This window comes from Eumetopias jubatus, unplaced genomic scaffold (genome assembly GCF_037043125.1).
Source record: "Eumetopias jubatus isolate StellerSeaLion01/CBP00866 unplaced genomic scaffold, mEumJub1_p1.0 scaffold_4, whole genome shotgun sequence".
Taxonomy (NCBI): Eukaryota; Metazoa; Chordata; class Mammalia; order Carnivora; family Otariidae; genus Eumetopias; species Eumetopias jubatus.
In genome coordinates this window covers 65953272-65974886 of record NW_028274810.1, presented here as the reverse complement: position 1 = coordinate 65974886, position 21615 = coordinate 65953272, and the positions used below count along the sequence as shown (strand labels likewise).

Sequence of the window (21615 nt, the reverse complement as noted above, 5' to 3'; positions counted from 1 at the left end):
TTTTTTTTTTAAAGATTTTATTTATTTATTTGACAGAGAGAGACATAGCGAGAGAAAGGGAACACAAGCAGGGGGAGTGGGAGAGGAAGAAGCAGGCTTCCCACAGAGCAGGGAGCCCAATGCGGGGCTCCATCCCAGCACCCTGGGATCATGACCTGAGCTGAAGGCAGACGCTTAACAACTGAGCCACCCAGGTGCCCCTACTTTTCCTCTTCTTAATTTGCTTTCTGTTTAAGATCCTCACTGAATATTTGAAATTATTTTTCCAAGTTTAGCTAATTATAGACTGAGTAGCTAGGATTAGAGTAGATATTTGACTTTTTATTAGTAAGTTACATTTTTATCCCATCATTCCCTTTTCCATATTTTTTAAGTAGTAAAATTAATACCTGCTCACTGTAGAAACTTGGGAAAATATAGAGTAGTATAAAGATGATACTAATAATCACCCATAATACTCTCACCCAGAGATAATTATTCATAACATGCTTTTGGATTTCCTTCTGATCCTTTAGTGTGTGTTTCATAAAATTGACTTATCTTGTATAAATAAGGTTTTCAGATTTTTAATTATTTTTAAAGATTTATTTATTTATTTTAGAGAGTGCACGTGGTGAGTGGGGTGAGGGGCAGAGGGAAACAGAGATGGAGAGGGAGAGAAGCAGACTCCCTGATGAGCAGGGAGCCCTGCTGCAGGGCGAGATCTCATTACCCGGAGTTCATGACCTGAGGTGAAACCAAGAGTCAGACGCTTAACCGATTGAGCCACCCAGGTGCCCCTCTCTATGTTGAACATCCTTGCACATAAATCTTTAATAAAACCTCTGTTTACCTTAGGATAGGTAAATTCTAAGAATTTGTCAGAACAAAAGACATAAATATTTTTAATGTTCCTGAAACAATTCTCCATAATTGTTTTCAAGAGAGATTGTGTTGATTTATACTCCCTCTGCTTCATCACACCCTTTATCAGCACTTAGTGTTTTCATTTTAAAAAAATGTCAACCCAATGCCTCCCCTCAGAAATATATTTTAATGTGTTTATTTCTTATTTGGTAATTCATTCCTTTGTCCATTTTGTTGTTGGTGCTATGCTCGTCTTATATCCTTCTTTTATGAAAGGGAATGACAAATAGTCTTAGACTCATTCATTAACCCTACTATCTGAGAAATTGCTAATATACATTAAATAATCTTTTTACCCAGTTTGGAACATGGCTTGGTAGGTTTTAGTGTGGAGAGTAAATGGAGACATGTAAAGGAAATCATTAGACAGTATATAATGTGTACTTGAAAATATGCATGAAAGTATAGACTCTGTGACTTGAACAAAGACTTGCAGAGTGTAAGGGGGATGTATTCTACTGCATACTGCAAAGTGCTTAATCATACCTTGCCTCTTTGACACAATATTTATTCATAAGATATAGTCATACATTTTAATTCCTTTCCTTCAAAAATAGCCATATAGGCAATAGAACAAAGTCTTATGTGCCACAGTCTAGGGAGTGTTCTGTTGGTGATACAAATTTACTGTTTTCAGCATGCGTAATGATTTCTCAATTACATTATGTTTATAAAATTTACATTTATTGTCATTCCTATTGACGCTTTAATTTTTCTATTTTTATGCTGATTAAAAGAATGGTAGAATAGAGTGCAAAATATATTAAAGTGGTTGCATAACTGCTGTTCTTCAAATGGAGATGGTGATGCTGCAAGAATTGTTGCATGGCAGGCTTTGCACAGTGTAGTGGTACAAAATGTCCATTTGTTGCTTGATATTAAAAAAAATGCAGATTTTCCTCTGAGGAGTCGGTGTACAGGAAAATGTAGGGTATATAAAAGTTAAATAAGTACTGCTTATATAAAATGTAATGTCATACCTCAAGAAACTTTGGGGACTCAACAGTAATTTGAGGGACAATTATGCATTAAGTGATATCACTTGTAAGTATAATAGTTCAAGGAAGGGAGTGATACTGATAAATTTTCTATGGTTTTCAAACTTTTAATGAAAGCATTTTACAAATGCAATCTTATTTAGAAACCCAAGTGTAAGGTAGAAAAAAGTATAATTCCTCTGGTTGAAGTCAGAGGGTTAGATGGGCCTAGAGCTCTGCCCTGGGCAGCTTGTAGGCACTTCGAGAAAATACCAGTATTCAGATTTATTCCTTCCTTCCATCTATTTAGTCACTCATTTTTATGGTCAACAAATATTTGAGTGCTTATTGTATACTAGGCACTGGGCTAGTTTCTGGGTATAAAGTAGTGAGCAAAGCAAAGTGCTTATCCTCAAGGATCTCACATTTTGAAAATCATTATTCTAAAGGTTTTCTGGTTAGTTCTCTGACCCCAGGTTAATTATCCCTGAGTTAAAGCTCTGTCTTCTGGTAACGCCTGGACTGTCTCATCCTTGTTTTACTTTTAGACAACTAACTAGCTGATGAATTCTAAGAAAATACTCTGCCACGGTCGTCTTTGTCTTTTCAGCCTCCTTCATTAAGTCCACATGAAGTTTATGAACGTTCATTCTCGTCATTGTGATACTTCCATCAGTGACTCCACATGTAACATTAATCCAGCATATAAATTGAAGTTATGGTTCATCATTGCATTTTCTTAATATTAAATTTGGAGGACCTAAGACAGTTTGACTAGTACCCCAGAAAAAATAATTAGAATTTAGGTAGAATTCAGAAAATTGTAAAGAAGCTGCGTCTTTGGCAGCAGCTCTTTCTGCCCACGGATCCTGTCCTTGTGCTTTAATAAAATCATCTCTTTTGCACCAAAAAAAAAAAAGAAAAAAAGCTGCATCTTTGCTGGGTTGCTGGCTTTAATGAAGACATCTGTTTTGGGTAACTGTCTAGTAGAAGGAATCAAGAGTATGATATAAAGGAGAAGTGAGCTGAGCCCACGCATATAGGTGACTTAAGTCAAGTAGTGATGGGTGTCAGTGGGCTTTTTTTTTTTTTTTTAATCTTGGGGAGGGATGATCGGATATCTTTTCTGGTAAAGGTGATTATAATCTAGAATTGACTCTCAGATGAATAAAAGAAGGAAGTGGAATAGAGCGGAAGCAAACACTTCCTCCAAGGATGCAGATAGTGTGCTGTGCATGGTAATCCTCCTATGTACCCTACAGATGCTTATGAGATTCTTTTATTATCATTTTATAGATAAGGAAACTGAGGCTTGGAGGAGTTTTTATCCAAGGTGACGTGTATGACAAGTGGCCAGTCTGGACTCAAATAACTGCTGTTTTCATTACACAGTTCTGTTTGTTCATGCCTTTCCTTCTGTTACCCTTAGCCACACTGACTTCTCTTTTCACCCTGCCCCAGTCTCTTTGCGACTCTAGCTTCACTGCTGTTTTCTCTTCCTCTAAACAGTACAGCATACTTCTTAACTCTGATAGTAGTTAGTATTTTCATGCTATCAGGTGGTTTGGTTGTCAGAGTTTCTACTGTGCTCACTGTACATCCAAGTTGATAGTTGTCGCTAGTGAGGGCCCCAGCGAAGGCAAGGGAACAGAGACATTGGTCAGAAGACACTGGTGGGAGTCATAGCATGAAACATGAGGTGAGTAATCTGTTACCAAGGATGAGGGAGGCTTGGAAGACTGGCCAGAGAAGGGCCCAGGAATATTCCCTATAAAGATTTAAAGGGCAGAGAGTCAAATATTGACCTGTACTGTATTTAATTTTATTCTTGTACTGACTGCAGAGTTCTCTTAATATGTCAACTGAGTTATTAATAATACCCAAGTTGTTGAAGAAAACCAACATATCTTCTCATATTTATTCCTCCTTTGCAGAGGAAGTCCTGCCTACCTGACAAGCCTAAATGTGGAGCAGGGGGTCACCAGCAAAACGAGGATGGCAGTATCAACCTTTGGAATTGTTGTAAGATTAGAGAAAATACATATAAATACTCAACATGATATCTGGCAAATAGCAGGGCTCAAAAATTGTAGCTCTTGCTATTATTTTTTTTTAATTTTACCTCATTTTGCTGATGATCACTATTTCTGGGATTCTCTTTTCTAGCCTTGGGTTTGGGCTATACGTGACCCAAATTAGGTTCTTGAAAATGCTACACACTGAGCATGATAACCAGGATGCAAAGCTGATTCCCTGCTATTCAGGGAGCTCTCAGTTTAATAGGAGGAATGCCTACTGAGAATATTTATTAGAAAAGCAATGATGAGGATAGCAGCTGGGTGTAGGTTTTATACCAAAGGTTTACATGCATTTTCTTATTTAACTTTTTTTAACAACTCCAAGAGACAGTTATGAGGAAAACTGAGACATGGAATGCTAAATCATTTAACTAGGGTACACATTTTAGAACAATAATTACAGTACAATGTAAATGCAATAGAGACTAAGGAATTGTAGAAGAGAGAACCAGTGAAGTCAGGGAAGCATCACAGAGGAGATGATTTTGTTACAGATTTTGAAGGATGAAAAAGAGGAATAGGCAGGGCTGGAAGCCAAAAAAATAAAAATAAATTTAATAAAATAAAAAATTTACCAAACTTCAGAGAAAGGAGAAACACATTCTAGGTACAGGGAAAGTATGTGCAAAAGCTTGGTAGTATGAAAAAGGATTAATTGTTTGAGAAACATAAGGAGTGTAGCATGTTTTAGAATAGATGGCAGGTAAGGGGAAGGAGATGTGAGTTCAGTCTGGAACTAAATAGATCATCAAAGGCCTTATGGGGGTTCCTGGCTGGCTCAGTGAGTGGAGTGTGTGACTCTTAATCTCAGGGTTGGGGGTTCAAGCCCCATGTTGGGCATAGAGATTATGTAAAAAAAAAAAAAAAAATGGTGCCAGTGTGGCTCATCCGACTCTTGATCTTAGCTTGGGTCTTGATTTCAGGGTCATGAGTTCATGCCCCACATTGGCATAGAGATTACTTAAAAAAATAAGGGTGCCAGTGTGGCTCACTTGGTTAAACGAGAGATTACTTAAAAAAATAGGGGTGCCTGTGTGGCTCAGTTGGCTAAACATCTGACTCTTGATCTTAGCTTGGGTCTTGATTTCAGGGTCATGAGTTCAAGCCCCGCACTGGGCTCCATGCTGGGCGTGGAGCCTACTTATAAACATTTTTTTTAATTTAAACAAATTTTAAAAAGTCTCATGTACCAGAATGATAAAACACCTTCTCTATAAATTAGGGAGAGGCATCGGGTATTTTAGCCAGGGAAATGTCATTATCACATTTGTGGCTTTGAAGAAACACTGGGAGCTGTTTGCAGGATGCTCTGGGGAGAAGTGAGATTGAAGCCAGGGAGCCCAGTTTGGAGCTTATTGCAGAGGTTTTGGTAAAAGGTGATGAGAGCTGGAATAAAGGCAGTAAGAGTGACCCAGAGGGGATAAACACAAAAGTTGTATGAGAGAATTTGGTCACTAACTGCATGTAAGAGGATAAGGGAAAGGAAGTTCACAATTATCCCCAGCTTTCTGACAGAGTAATGGGAGGATGATGACACTATCTTTTTGAGATATATCAAGGACTGTGTCTTTTATACTGCTCTGTCACCAGTGCCTACCTGCTATGAACAGGTATGCGCTCTGTAAGTATTTTATTGGATGAAAGTATAATTTTGGAATATATCAGGGGTAAATGGTTGTTAAGGAAAAATATGTGGCGTTATCCCACTGAAGGAAGCTTCAGAGCTTCAGATTCCTGAGAAAATAATCTTCATTTAAAAAGAGTCAGGAGACCAGTGATTTAGGCTTGAAAACAAGTACTCAGATAAGTGGAGAGCAGTGTCTGACTTTTACTTGCACAGAATAATGGAAAGACTATGAGTAGAATATAATTATTTGAAGTATGTACATTGATTCTTGACCATGTTTTCTATGTATGGGTTTGTAGCCATCTTGCAGAACTTTTGAATATGAATCAAATGGAGCCCTTTCCTTTTAGGAATCTACATTTTTATGTAAATGAGATAAATCAAGGTAATTCTGTAAACACAACATGTGGTTCTAGTAATGTGGACAGGATGGTACATGGTGGGCAGAGAGAAGCAAATCTGAGGTATAGGCTGTCTGGAAAGAAATGCCCTTTTCTAGTTTTATGTATAGACATGAAAACTGAGCTGACATTGTCTGATATATTTTTTAGTATGATGTATCATCATTAAGAATTTCTTTTAATGTTATTTACACTTTGTACTTAGTGAATTGGTTTAAGCATAGTGACTTGGTATAAATTATTATAAATTTAAGTCCTAAATTATAGGGAGGGCTGAATCAATGACATTTTACTCTATCTAGATTGTGTTTTATAGGATGGAGTTAAAGCTTGTTTATGTCTGAGATTATACTTCAGTCTGGAAATATATGCTTTCCTAAAGAACGGTGAAGATAGTGTATTAACAGCTTATAGCTAAATATGGAGAAAGAAAGAAGTAGCTTTTGGTATCTCTCTGCCCGAGCAAAATTCCTTGGAGAGCTACTGGGGGCAGTGAGTGAAGTCTTCAGAAAAGTTATTCACTAGGAATATTGTAAGATTATAATGTAGAAGTGCCTGACTGTACTTTATACTAAGGATATACTTGCACATTTTTTTTTAAGTCTTAAAGGGCTTCCCTATCCACAGTGTGCAGGAATAACATCTATTTTCGAAAAACTTTTGAAGCATCTTACTTAAAGTAACATAAATCGGTCATTGTGTATTATTAATGTGATTTTGTCACTTTGTTAGGCTACATCTATTTTGGCCTTGTTTGCCTTGGAAGTGGACAAAAGAATTAGTAGCAAATGCTCTTTTCTTATAGATATATTTTATTGCCTTTAGTTTTCTTCCTGAATTTTCTAACATGTATTAACTTTTTTCCTCTCTCCTTTCATTGCCTAATCCAAAAGTTGAGTGATTTTGTAGCACCATTCTTCCTATCTGAATAACACTTATCCTTGGCAATCAGTGAAAATATTTTTGAAGTTCTGTATTTCTCCTCATAATCTGATACTTGGCTTCAGCTTCTCAAAATCACCCTCTATCCCTTCTATCTTTCTTCCTTCCCTTCCCCAGAATGTATTAAAGATGTATTCTACTTTTTGGCTTCCCCTGGAGAAGGGATTATTTTCTAGCAACTTATATTTGAGTACTGACTGATAATTAATGAATTCAATAGAACTTTTGATAGTAAGATTCTTTAGGAGGTCAGGTTTACCAGATTTCAAGATTAATTGAATCTGAGTCTTATCAAACCCAAAATAAAATTTTGCAGCCTACCATTCCCAACCTGTTTTTCTTTCTTTATTCTCTGTGTTATGGAATAGCACTTCCACTTACCCAATTAACCAAATTTATACAGAGGAAGAGATACAGATACAGAGAAAGTCTAACCAAATACACATTCTCTGTATCTGCATTTTCTGCATTCTGCCTACATCACATGAGTCACCATGTCCATTGGATTCTACCTTTTCTCTATCCCCTAAGTCACTGGCAGAGTCCAAGTCTTTCTCCTTACTTTCGCAGTCTTCTGAATATATCATTTTTAACTTCCTTCTCTCCTTTATTCTAGTCTCTGTTCTGCCGAATTACCCTCCTTATGATGTCTGGTTGAGCTCTCTAAAACCATCTATTCCTAAACCCCACCCCCTGCCCCCAGTATTACTAAGTCTTAAAGATTGAAAACTCAAATCCTAATTTTTCTTAATTCAAGACTAAGGGACAGTGACCCCTTTTCTAAAACCTGGAGTTAAAGTGGTTAGGAAACATCTTCTGCTGGAACTAAAATTATTAGGATAGGGTGCCTGGGTGGCTCAGTTGGTTAAGCGACTGCCTTTTTCTCAGGTCATGATCCTGGAGTCCCAGGATCGAGTCCCACCTCAGGCTCCCTGCTCAGTGGGGAGTCTGCTTCTCCCTCTGACCCTACCTGCTCTCATGCATCTTTCTCTCTCACTCTCTCTCAAATAAATGAAATTTTTTAAAAAAAATAAAATTATTAGGATATATTTACACATAAATTTGGTGAGGGTTTTCATTTGCCAGGAATAAGTTGACTTAGAAGCAGCATGTGATTGTAGAATGAATTGAAAAGAGCCCATTAATCTACATTTGATTTTCATTGTTTTGACTGAATCAAAGATATCCAGTTGCCCAATACAATGCTGACTCTGTCCAGGAGAAACACAGTATTGCTTCAGATAGTCAAAGCAGAAGTTGTGGGGGTGAAAGAAACATTTTTGTAAATATTTGCTTGTGTTTTATTCAACAATTTGGAAATTTCAGCTAAAACTATTCCTAGATTTTGAGGAAGTCAGTTGTGGCAGCTTTAAAGGATACTAAGCAGAAATAATGATTTCTTAGGAAATCAAACCTATTTTTAGATTTCAAATATAAAAATGGAACCATATACTAAGTAATGAAATCAGTGGATCCTTACTCTTCATTCAACAAATATTTATTGAACACTTGTTTGCCTTGGGATGATTCTCAGGGTTTGGGTTACATCCATAAATAAAACAAAGATACTGGCCTTTGTAGAGTTTACATTGTAGTGACAAGAGAAAGACTATAAATAATAAACATATACATACACACACATATGTTAGAAGGAGTAAGTTCAGTGGAGAAAAAAAATAGAGCAGGATATAGGGAATTGGCCATGGTGGTCTGGGGGGCCATGTTTTATGCTGGTCAGGAGACCTCATTGAAAATGTGTCATTTGAGAAGATGACAAATTATCATTTGTCCTGTAAATATTTATTAGTTGCTAAGAACATGTTATACTTTGAGAATTAAGAAAATATGCATCAGATTCCATCTCAAACCTCAGGTAAATGTAAACAAACAAGCATTACATTGATAGAGATGCTTTGATAGAAGCGTACATAGATTTTTCTTTGATCTCACCATTGCTCTTATTATGGTAAGCAGATTATTTAAACTATGTCTCTTAAACCTGAATATCAGAATATTGGCTTAGGTTACTTTAGATTTAGAGTTATGTGAATTGGTTTTTCTCTCTATACACCTTTTTACTACTTTCTTTAAAAGAAGACCCTCTGACTACCCAGCCTGTCCAAACTTGTTACAAATTACAGTCAATGGCACTTTGAACCACCTGATTATCTAAGTGGAATGTTTTTATTCAGGATCAGTCCAGTCATTCATCATGTACCCATACACAAATATATAATCAGTACCTATAAAATGTGCAAGGCACTTTGCTAAGTGCGGGAAATACAATGAATAAGACAAGCTTCTGCTTTCTAGGAGCTTACATTCTAGTGGAAAAAGCAATCAATACATAATCAATAAAATGTTATATATATTATACACCAGTGGTTCTCAAACCTTTTGGTCTCAGGACCACTGTACAAACTGAGTGAGGACTTCAAAGAGTTTTTGTTTATGTGGGTTATATAGATATTTACAAGGTTAGAAATTAAAACTGAGGGATTTAAAAAATTATGTATTTACTTAAAAATATCAATAACAAATCCATTATACTAATAACATTTTATGAGAAAATAACCGTTTTCCCAAACAAAAGAGAAGCAGAAGAATGATACATTGTTTTACGTTTTTGTAAATCTTTTTAATGTCTAGCTTAATAAAAGGTAGCTGGATTCTCATATCTGTTTCTGCAATCAGTCTTTTCTGATTTGTGAAGTATATGAAGAAAATATAGTCTCATACTGATACATAGTTAGAAAAGAGAGGAGTTTTATTTTTATTTTTTTAAATTAACATATAATGTATTATTTGTTTCAGGGGTACAGGTCTGTGATTCATTGACACAATTTACAGCGCTCACCATAGCACATACCTTCCCCAGTGTCCATCACCCAGCCACCCCCTCCCTCCCACCCCCCTCCCCTCCAGCAACCCTCAGTTTGTTTCCCGAGATTAAGAGTCTCTTATGGTTTGTCTTAAGGGAGGAGTATTTTAATAGCCTTTTTGGATAATTGTGAATATTCTTTTTTGATGGTTCACCAAAACACAACAAGTGATAGTTTCTTAAACTATAACAATGAAATTTACATATGAAAATACTTTATTACATTAAAATCCATTGGTCTTTCTGGCACTTTGAATGGATCTTTTACCCTAGGTATGATTTTGTAACATCATGCATTTGTCATATGTGGATCTTACAAATATTGACACATATCATTATGTGACATAAAGAATCACATTTGTTGATACTGCCCTAAACTCACTAGAAAAGGCTGTAAGTATTGAAAATCTGTCAAGGTCATGGTGGCTGGCAAATACAGGTTTTTAAAAATTCTAATATTTGCTTGAAAGCCTGGATTTTATAATTGGCAACACATACTGTCAGTTTTCCCTGAAATGACAGACTCATTTCCATCCTTTTCAGGTAACTGTCTGCCAAGTACCCAAGTTTGAATAGTACAGTTTGTCAGTTGTTCTTTGTAAAAATGCTGTTTCAGGGGCGCCTGGGTGGCTCAGTTGTTAAGTGTCTGCCTTCAGCTCAGGTCATGATCCCAGGGTCTTGGGATCGAGCCCCGCATTGGGCTCCCTGCTCCGTGGGAGGCCTGCTTCTCCCTCCCCCACTCCCCCTCTCTTGTGTTTCCCCTCTCACTGTGTTTCTCTGTTAAATAAATAAATAAAAATCTTTGAAAAAAACAAAACAAAAATGCTGTTTCATGAGAAAAGTGCCACTTAGTTCATAACTTAGTTACACAAGTACTTTTCCTTGAGATAATTATACTTTGGTAAGCAGAAGTGCTTGTGCATAGTTCCTGTTTGTCACATAGACTATTATAAAGCATATATGTAATGGTTGAGATTTAATAATGTTTACTTGCTTCTTCAAGGGTATTCTTAAGTGAAACAGGAATTTTTTTCTTACAAATACATGGTGGTGAAGAATGTAACAACTACCAGTTCAGTTTGGAGCCATGGCCTCCATCTGTGCTACGGTGGCCAGCAGTTTTATCACCATTGCTCTTGCACCATCAGTACAAACATCAACACAGCCACAAACACGGATAACCTCTTAGTATTATCATGAAAGTAGCTTAGCCCTAAGAACACCTTGACCTCACTGGACCCGTGGTGGTGTTATATATTTTATTTCATCTTGTTTTCACAGTAAATCTTTGAGGCAGTTGGTGATACTAACCCCTTTTGAAATTTGTGGATACAACTCAGAGGTGTTAAATACTGTCCTTCTCAGGTCAACACAAAAGTAGTAAAAGTGGGACTCGAACCCAAGTTTTCTGACTGGAGTTTTTGGCTTTTGTTCTTTTCTACTCTATATACTATCACCAAAATGTGGAAAGGTTTATATTATCTCTTAAGAAGGATTTTGTCTAACAAAAGGGACATGGAATGAAGCTTATTTGACAGAGGTAGTGTTGCTTGAAGCCTAGAGTTTTCATTTGTATTTGCTGCTTTCTGGGTACTCTGTCATTGCAAAATACTAAACTTTCTGTTTCTGTATTCTGGAAAATAAGGATAATAATAATACTTATCTCGGGGCACCTGGGTGGCTCAGTCATTAAGCATCTGCCTTCATCTCAGGTCATGATCTCAGGGTCCTGGGATCGAGTCCTGCATCGGGCTCCCTGCTCGGCGGGGAGTCTGCTTCTCCCTCTCCCATTCCCCCTGCTTGTGTTCCCTCTCTCGCTGTGTCTCTCTCTGTTAAATAAATAATGAATAAAATATTTTTAAAAAAATAATACTTACCTCACGTGAGGATTTAATTAGTTAATACATGTTATTTGTTTAGACATGAATCAGACTATGCTGATACAAATTAAGTGCTCAATAGAGTTAGCTTTGGTTATTTACACAGAGTTAAGACTCAAGCATTTCAGCTAAGGGGGGGAACAACTTGAGGAAAATCAGGGAAGTGTGACTCATGTGAGCATTAATTACGATGTAACTGATTATAGTAGTTCCTGGAAAAGTATATTGGGAAGTGAGTGGGAAAAAGATTTGTTCCCTGATTATTGCTATAATAATAGCTATAGTTACTGTTGTTCAAAGTTGTGCCCCTAGTGCCTGAAACAATAGCTGGTACATGGCATGTATTTATATACTACCTGAATACTGGAATATTTGAAGACATTTAAGGAAAGAGAGAGCAGGTCTTCCTATCATGAACATATGTAGAGAAGGTGACATTTCAGCATAACCCAGAAGAATGAATATGATTCTATTAAGCAGATATTAGAGATTGTCAGATGGGTAAAGATAACATCTCACGGGGGCGCCTGGGTGGGTCATTTGGTTGAGCATCTGCCTTTGGCTCGGATCATGACCCCAGGGTCCTGGGATCGAGTCCCGCACTGGGCTCCCTGCTCAGCGGGAAGCCTGCTTCTCCCTCTGCCTCTGCCTGCAGCTCCGCCTGCTTGTGCTCGCTCGCTCTCTGTCAAGTAAAGGAATAAAACCTTTAAAGAACACAAAAAAGATAACATATCACTCAACAATTTGCTACCCAACCTACTGATTGTACTTTCTAGGATAAATTAATTCAGATCACAGTGTTGTCTTCTTGCTTATATCTCCAGTGCAGTACCTGATGCATATCGGGGCTCAGAAGATATTGTATCAGTGTCTCAGCACTTAATCTTGTAAACATGTTTTTTAAATTTTTTTTTTATGTAGTGTTCCATGATTCATAGTTTGCACATAATACCCAGTGCTCCATTCAATACGTGCCCTTTTTAATAGCCATCACCAGGCTAACCCATCCCCCCACCCCCCTCCCCTCTAGAGCCCTCAGTTTGTTTCTCAGAGTCCATAGTCTCTCATGGTTCGTCTCCCCCTCCGATTCCCCCCCCTTCATTTTTCCCTTCCTACTATCTTTTTTTTTTTTTAAACATACAATGTATTATTTGTTTCAGAGGTATAGGTCTGTGATTCATCAGTCTTATACAATTCACAGCGCTCACCACAGCACATACCCTCCCCAATGTCCATCACCCAGCCACCCCATCCCTCCCACCCCCACCACTCCAGCAACCCTCAGTTTGTTTCCTGAGATTAAGAATTCCTCATATCAGTGAGATCATATGATATATGTCTTTCTTTGATTGACTTATTTCGCTTAGCATAATACCCTCGTCATTGCTAATGGCAAGATTTCATTTGTTTTTTTTTTAATGGCTGCATAATATTTCATTGTATGTTTATACCACATCTTCTTTATCCATTCATCTGTTGATGGACATCTTGACTCTTTCCATAGTTTGGCTATTGTGGACATTGATGCTATAAACATTGGGGTGCACATGCCCCTTTGGATCACTACATTTGTATTTTTGGGGTAAATACCCAGTAGTGCAATTGCTGGGTCATACGGTAGCTCTATTTTCAACTTTTTAGGAACCTCCATACTGTTTCCAGAGTGGCTGCACCAGCTTGCATTACCACCAACGGTGTAGGAGAGTTCCCCTTTCTCTGCAGCCTCGCCAACATCTGTCATTACCTGACTTGTTAATTTTAGCCATTCTGACTGGTGTGAGGTTGTATCTCATTGAGGTTTTGATTTGGATTTCCCTGATGCCGAGCGATGTTGAGCACTTTTTCATGTGTCTGTTGGCCATTTGGATGTCGTCTTTGGAAAAGCGTCTGTTCATGTCTTCTGCCCGTTTCTTGATTGGATTATTTGTTCTTTGGGTGTTGAGTTTGATAAGTTCTTTATAGATTTTGGATACTAGCCCTTTATCTGATATGTCATTTGCAAATATCTTCTCCCATTCTGTAGTTGTCTTTTGGATTTGTTGGCTGTTTCCTTTGCTGTGCAAAAGCTTTTTATCTTGATGGAGTCTCAATAGTTCATTTTTTCCCTTCTCTTGCCTTTGGCGATGTTACTAGGAAAAAGTTGCTGCAGATGAGGTCGAAGAGGTTGCTGCCTGTGTTCTCCTCTAGGATTTTGTGGACTCCTGTCTCACATTGAGGTCTTTCATCCATTTTGAGTCTATTTTTGTGTGTGGTGTAAGGAAATGGTCCAGTTTCATTCTTCTGCATGTGGCTGTCCAATTTTCCTGACACCATTTGTTGAAGAGACTGTCTTTTTTCCACTGGACATTCTTTCCTGCTTTGTCGAAGATTAGTTGACCATAGAGTTGAGGGTCCATTTCTGGGCTCTCGATTCTGTTCCATTGATCTATGTGTCTGTTTTTGTGCCAGTACCATACTGTCTTGATGATGACAGCTTTGTAATATAGCTTGAAGTCTGGAATTGTGATGCCACCAGTTTTGATTTTCTTTTTCAAGATTCCTCTGGCTATTCGGGGTCTTTTCTGTTTCCATACAAATTTTAGGATTATTTGTTCCATTTCTTTGACAAAAGTTGATGGTATTTTGTTAGGGATTGCATTAAATGTGTAGATTGCTCTAGGTAGCATTGACATCTTCACAATATTTGTTCTTCCAATCCATGAGCATGGAACATTTTTTCATTTCTTTGTGTCTTCCTTAATTTCTTTCATGAGTATTTTACAGTTTTCTGAGTACAGATTCTTCGCCTTTTTGGTTAGATTGATTCCTAGGTATGTTGTGGTTTTGGGTGCAGTTGTAAATGGGATCGACTCCATAATTTCTCTACCTTCTGTCTTGTTGTTGGTGTATAGACATGCAACTGATTTCTGTGCATTGATTTTATATACTGCCACTTTACTGAATTCCTGTATGAGTTCTAGCAGTTTTGGGGTGGAGTCTTTGGGTTTTCCACATAAAGTATCATATCATCTGCAAAGAGTGAGAGTTTGACTTCTTTGACAATTCGGATGCCTTTTATTTCTTTTTGTTGTCTGATTGCTGAGGCTGGGACTTCTAGTACTATGTTGAATAGCAGTGGTGATAGTGGACATCCCTCCTGTGTTCCTGACCTTAGGGGGAAAGCTCTCAGTTTTTCACTATTGAGAATGATACTTGCTGTGAGTTTTTCATAGATGGCTTTTATGATATTGAGGTATGTACCTTCTGTCCCTACACTGTGAAGAGTTTTAATCAAGAAAGGATGCTTTTTCTGCATCTATTGAGAGGATCATATGGTTCTTGTTCTTTCTTCTTTAATATATTGTATCACATTGATTGATTTGTGGATGTTGAACCAGCCTTGCAGCCCAGAAATAATTCCCACTTGGTTGTGGTGAATAATCCTTTTAATGTACTGTTGGATCCTGTTGGCTAGTATTTTGGTGAGAATTTTTGCATCCATGTTCATCAGGGATATTGGTCTGTAATTCTCCTTTTTGATGGGGTCTTTATCTGATTTTGGGATCAAAGTAATACTGGCCTCATAACACGAGTTTGGAAGTTTTCCTTCCATTTCTGTTTCTTGGAACAGTTTCAGAAGAATAGGTATTAATTTTTCTTTAAATGTTTGGTAGAATTCCCCTGGGAAGCCATCTGGCCCTGGGCTCTTGTTTTTTGGGAAATTTTTGATTACTGCTTCAATTTCCTTACTGGTTATGGGTCTGTTCAGGTTTCCTATTTCTTCCTGGTTCAGTTTTGGTAGTTTATACATCTCTAGGAATGCATCCATTTCTTCCAGATTATCTAACTGCTGGCATATAGTTGCTCATAATATTTTCTTTTAATTGTTTGTATTTCTTTGGTGTTGGTTGTGCTATCTCCTCTTTCATTCATGATTTTATTTATTTGGGTCATTTCTCTTTTCTTTTTGATAAGTCTGGCCAGGGGTTTATCAATCTTATTAAATCTTTCAAAGAACCATCTCCTAGTTTCGTTGATCTGTTCTACTGTTCTTTTGGTTTCTATTTCATTGATTTCTGCCCTGATCTTTATTATTTCTCTCTTCTCCTGCTGAGTTTAGGCTTTATTTGCTGTTCTTTCTCCAGCTCCTTTAGGTGGAGGGTTAGGTTGTATATTTGAGACCTTTTTTGTTTCCTGAGAAAGCCTTGTATTGCTATATACTTTCCTCTTAGGACCGCCTTTGCTGCATCCCAAAGATTTTGAACAGTTGTGTTTTCATTTTCATTTGTTTCCATGAATTTTTAAAATTCTTCTCTAATTTTCTGGTTGACCCATTCATTCTTTAGTAGGATGCTCTTTAGTCTCCATGTATTTGAGGTCTTTCCGACTTTCCTCTTATGATTGAGTTTAAGTTTCAAAGCATTGTGGTTCGAAAATATGCAGGGAATGATCCCAATCATTTGATACTGGTTGAGACCTGATTTGTGGCCTAGGATGTGATCTATTCTGGAGAATGTTCCATGGGCACTAGAGAAGAATGTGTATTCTATTGCTTTGGGATGGAATGTTTTGAATATATCTGTGAAGTCCATCTGGTCCAGTGTGTCAGTTAGTCTTTATTTCCTTGTTGATCTTTTGTTTAGATGATCTGTCCATTTCAGTGAGGGGGGGTGTTAAAGTCCCCTACTATTATTGTATTGTTGTTGATGTGTTTCTTTGCTTTTGTTATTAATTGGCTTATATAATTGGCTGCTCCCATGTTAGGGGCATAGATATTTACAATTGTTAGATCTTCTTGTTGGACAGACCCTTTAAGTATGATATAGTGTCCTTACTCATCTCTTATTATAGTCTTTGGTTTAAAATCTAACTTGTCTGATACATGGATTGCCACCCCAGCTTTCTTTTGGTGTCCATTAGCTTGGTAAATGGTTTTCCACCCCCCCCCTTCAATATGTAGGTGTCTTTGGGTCTAAGATGAGTCTCTTGCAAACAGCATATTGATGGGTCTTGTTTTTTTATCCAGTCTGATACCCTGTGTCTTTTGATTGGGGCATTTAGCCCATTTACATTCAGGGTGACTATTTATTATGGTTGAATATTAACCAGACATCTTACTGGTTCTTCATATACACAAAGATATTTTTCCTATTAGATCCGGTAGGGTAGAGATTTGTTTACTGACTCATGAGAGAATGGGAGAAGTTGAGCCAGGTTAGTCAGAATAATAGACTATTGAATTTTCAGCTAGAATGGATGATTTAGTCTAAGCTTCCAATTTTATTTTTAATTATCATAAAAAACACATAACATTAAATTTATCTTAATCATTTTAGGTGTACATTTTAGTAGTGTTCAATATATTCATTGTTGTGTAACAAATCTCTGTAACTTTTTCATCTCGTGACACTGAGACTCTGTACCTGCTAAATACTAACCACCCCCCTTCTCCCTAACCCTTGGTAACCACATTTTTATTTCCTGCTTCTATTATTTTGACTACTTTAGATATTTCACATGAGTAAAATCATACAGTATTTGTCCCTTTGTGACTGGCTTAATTTGCTTAGCATAATGTCCTCAAGGTTCATCCATGTGGTAGCTTGTGATAAGACTTCCTCCTTTTTAAAAGCTACATAATATTCCATTGCATGTGCATTCTACATTTTCTATATTCAGTCATCTGTCAGTGACAGGCGGGTTGCATCAACTTTTTGGCTTTTGAGAATAATGTGTTGTGGATGTGCAAGTATCTCTTTGAGATTCTACTTTGAGTTCTTTTGGATAAATACTCAGAAGTGGAATTACTAGGTTATGTGGTAATTCTATTTTTAATTTTCTGAGGAACCTTCATACTGTTTTCCATAATGGCTCTGCCATTTTATATTCCCACCAACAGGGCACAAGGATTCCAACTTCTTTGCATCCTCGTCAGTACTTAATTTTTTGTTCTTTTGATAACGGCCACCCTGATAGGTGTGAGGTGATATCTCATTGTGATTTTGGCCTGAATTTCCTTAATGATTAGTGATGCTAAGTATCCTTTCATGTGCTGATTGGACAGTACTTATATGTCTTCTTTGGAGAGATCTCTAGTCAAGTCCCTGGTCCATTTTTTAATTGAGTTTTTATGTTGTTGAGTTACAGACATTTTTATATATTCTGGATGTTAACCCCTTATCAGATATATGGTTTGCAGTTATTTTCTCTCATTCTATAGGTTGCTTTTTTTTCTTTCAATTGTTTCCTTTGCACAGAAATTTTTAAGTTTGTTGTAGTTTAATTTGTCAATTTTTTGTTTTCATTTTGTTGCCTGTGCTTTTGGTGTCCTATCCAAGAATTCCTTGCCAAATCCAGTGTTCTGAAGCTTTCGCTTTCTGTTTTCTTCTAGTTTAATAGTTTTAGGTCTTACATTTAATCTAGTGTGTTATTTTTTGCATATGGTGTAAGGTAAGAGTCCAGATTCATTCTTTAGAACGTGGGTATCCAGTTATCCCAGCACCATTTGTTGAAGAGACTGACTTTTCCCCATTGTGTAGTCTTGGCACTCTTGTTAAAAATCATTTGGCCACACATGCCAGGGTTTATTTTTGGGCTCTCTGTTCTTTTCCATTGGTCTATATGCTCATCTTTATGCCAGTAAACCTCCAATTTGAAGATGCTAAAATGAGTATTCAGATGGTATAAGTGACTTGCTAAGGTCAACACTAGAAAAAAGTAGCAAAGCATGGGCTATATTTTCTTTTTAGAAAGATTTTATTGATTTATTTGAGAGAGAGAGGGAGAGAGTAGGATGGGCGGAGGGGTAGAGGGAGAAGTAGAAGCTGACTTCCCGCTGAGCAGGGGTCCCAGGATCCCAGGACCCTGGGATCATGACCTGACCTGAAGGCAAACACTTAACCAACTGAACCATCCAGGCGCCCCTGGGCTATATTTTCTGAATTTTAGTTCTATATTCTCATACAGTAATTTGCCACATGGTTACCTTTGCTTATTCTATCCTCTTTACCTTTGAATGCCTCCCTTGTCAGTGCCTCCCCTGCCACCTATCCCTTCTCCCTCTTCTCCAAACCTTCCTCTCCTTCTTCCTTTCTCCACTCCCTCCACCACACACCCACACCCACACCTTTGCCTCTAATTCTTACTTTTAAAAACTCGACTCTAATCTCCTTGCTTCAGAAGCCTTCCCTGAGTTCATCTCCATAAACATACACCCCTTGGAATAGGTTCTTGAACTCTGCTTACACTGATTTACTCAGTCGTTCTGATTAGTAACAGTTGTCAGTTTGCATATGTTTCTCCCTGTCACTTGAGTGTATGTTCTGTATAGACAGGACTGGGTCTATATCCCGTTTCTAAACAGTACTTGGTACACAATAGCTACTCAATAAATGTTGGATGGATAGATGGATGGATAGTAGGATTGATGGATAGATCTAACACTGTGGTAAACACTATGGTTAATATTATCAGAAAACCTAAAATCTTATAGAGATGAAACTTAAACACATAAAAAGTGTAAATAACAGTGTGGGGGAAGTATAAGATTAAATTTTACAGATTGCCAGTAAATACTTGATCGAAGAATAATTGGATGATGCATTCGCATTTATAAGTCCTCTTGGAGTTTGAAGGTGAAAGAGTACTGCTGTTGGACTAGTTTTGTAAGGCTTCCTGGAGGAGAACTAGGACTTCTTCTGAGGCATATGGGATTTAGATACATGGGAAGAAGGGTAGAGTCAATGTTAAGGTTAAAGGAGGGACAAAGTATTTCATGAACAGGAAGATAATTTAGAGTATTTAGAGGTCATTGAGAAGATATTTTGGTTCCTGTAAAGCACAAAATGGAAGATGTAGAGGGATTTTACTGCTAAACAGGAAGGTAATATGAATTCTGTAGGATATGGTAGAACATTGAGGTTTTTTATAGAAATAGCATTTCAATATAAGCTCAGTCTGAGGTGTGCAGGCTGCGTTGGAGGTAGCAGAGTATAGCTCATGTACTGCATTTGTAATGATATTTTGTTTACAGACGTAAGACTACATGAGTTCTTTAAAGAGCATGTAGTCAGTAGGAAGTGAAAGAAAGGATATAGAGAGGGAATATACCAAGGAAGAATCTGATGAACCTTATATCTGATTGCATTTTTGAGGGGTGGCAGATTTAAAGATAATTGCCATTAGGTGGCCTGATGCAGTGAGAATGGCACCTGTTGTCTTTTCAGCCCTTAGTGTTACCACCATTTCCTAACTGGTGTGGCCACCTCCAGTTTTTCCCCATTTTTCATTCTCCACAGCACTACCAGATTGATGTTCCTCATATGCAGATTAGACCATGTCTTTCTCATGCTTGAACATTTTAAGGGCTTTCCGTTGTCTTAAAGATAAAGTCCATTTAGGGGCACCTGGGTGGCTCAGATGGTTAAGCTTCTGCCTTCGGCTCAGGTCATGATCCCAGGGTCCTGGGATCGAGCCCTGCATCGGGCTCCCTGCTCAGCGGGGAGTCTGCTTCTCCCCCTCCCTCTGTTTCTCCCCCTGCTCATGCTCGCTCACTCTCTCTCCCTCGCTCTGTATCTCTGTGTCTCGAATGAATAAATAAAAAAATCTTTAAAAAAAAAAAAGATCAAGTCCATTTACATTCCTTGGGCTGGGATCCTAATCTTTTGCCATTTCCTCCTCCCCAAGTCAGTCCAATATTCTAGACACTTTCAAACCAGGTTCCCAAATACACTTTTTCATGTCTCAGTGTCATTGTTAGTGTTCTTTTCTCTTTCAGGATGTCCTTATCCTTCTCTGCTTGACAAACTAATTCTACTTTTTTTTTTTTAAAGATTTTATTTATTTGACAGAGACACAGAGAGAGAGGGAACACAAGCAGGGGGAGTGGGAGTGGGAGAGGGAGAAGCAGGCTTCCCACTGAGCAGGGAGCCTGACGCGGGGCTCGATCCCAGGACCCTGGGATCATGACCTGAGCCGAAGGCAGATGCTTAATGACTGAGCCACCCAGGCGCCCCTAATTCTACTTTTTATGATCTAACTCCTCAAGGAGCTCTTCCCTGATTTTTTATTCACTTCCTTTGGTGGTGGCATAAGCCACGTATTTATACAGCTACATACAAATCTCTCATTTTGAGCTCCTTGAAATCAGGGCCAGGTCATAATAAATGCTCAGCAGTAATAATAGTTAAATGCTTATTGAGCACCTACCTTATGTCATTTACCTAAGTGTTGTATTTGTATTAACTCAATCTCTGCAATAACCCTATGTGGTAGATACTGTTACTGTCATTTTACAAATGAGAACGCTGAGGCTTAGAAAAGATTAAGTAACTTGTTGCACATTATATGGTTAATAACTAGCAAAGCTCAGGGTTGGACTTAGGGTCCATGTTCTTTAACTCCGTATGTCACAGTGGCTTACTATGACATTCTCTAAATGGTGTTTTTTGATGAACCAAAATTCTTAACTTTGATGTAGTTAAATTTATCTGTCATTTTCTTTATAATTAGGAGTTCTGTATCCTGTTTAAGAAGCTTTTCTCTATTCCCAAATTATGATGGTATTCTCCTGTTTTGCCTTCTGGAAAATTTGTTGTTCTTTCACAGTTAAGAATAAAGGAATCACCTGGAATTAATTTTTGTGTGTAGTACAAGGAAGGGTCAGGTTTCAATTTTTTCCCATATTGTCCTAGCACCACATATTGAAAGATTGTTACTTAGTGCTCTTTGGTGCCACATTTATCACAAATCAAGTGTCTATGTACATGAGTGGGCCTGTTTCTGGGCTCTATTCTGTTTCCTTGGTGTGTTTATTTATCCTTGCTCCAAAACCACATTTTCTTAATTACTATAGCTTTATCATATGACTTTATATTTAAGAGAGTAAACCCTCTAAGAATGTTTCTATCTTTTCCAGAAAGCCTTTGCTATTCTTTATCTTTTGT

General features: G+C 37.6%; 1 protein-coding gene across 3 annotated transcripts in view; it reads left to right on the top strand.

The window, feature by feature from the left end:
* Positions 1–21615, top strand: part of OSBPL9 (oxysterol binding protein like 9) — a 176250-nt gene that overhangs the window by 60823 nt on the left and 93812 nt on the right. Inside the window, exons 1-2 of one of the 3 annotated variants that reach the window (XM_028106813.2) lie at positions 3428–3582; positions 3818–3905. The exons of the other annotated variants lie outside the window; for them this stretch is intronic. Coding sequence (XP_027962614.1) covers positions 3571–3582; positions 3818–3905 — 100 coding nt within the window. The 5' untranslated portion in view covers positions 3428–3570. Of the gene's footprint in view, positions 1–3427; positions 3583–3817; positions 3906–21615 lie in introns of those variants that run through there. 3 annotated transcript variants of the gene reach the window in all.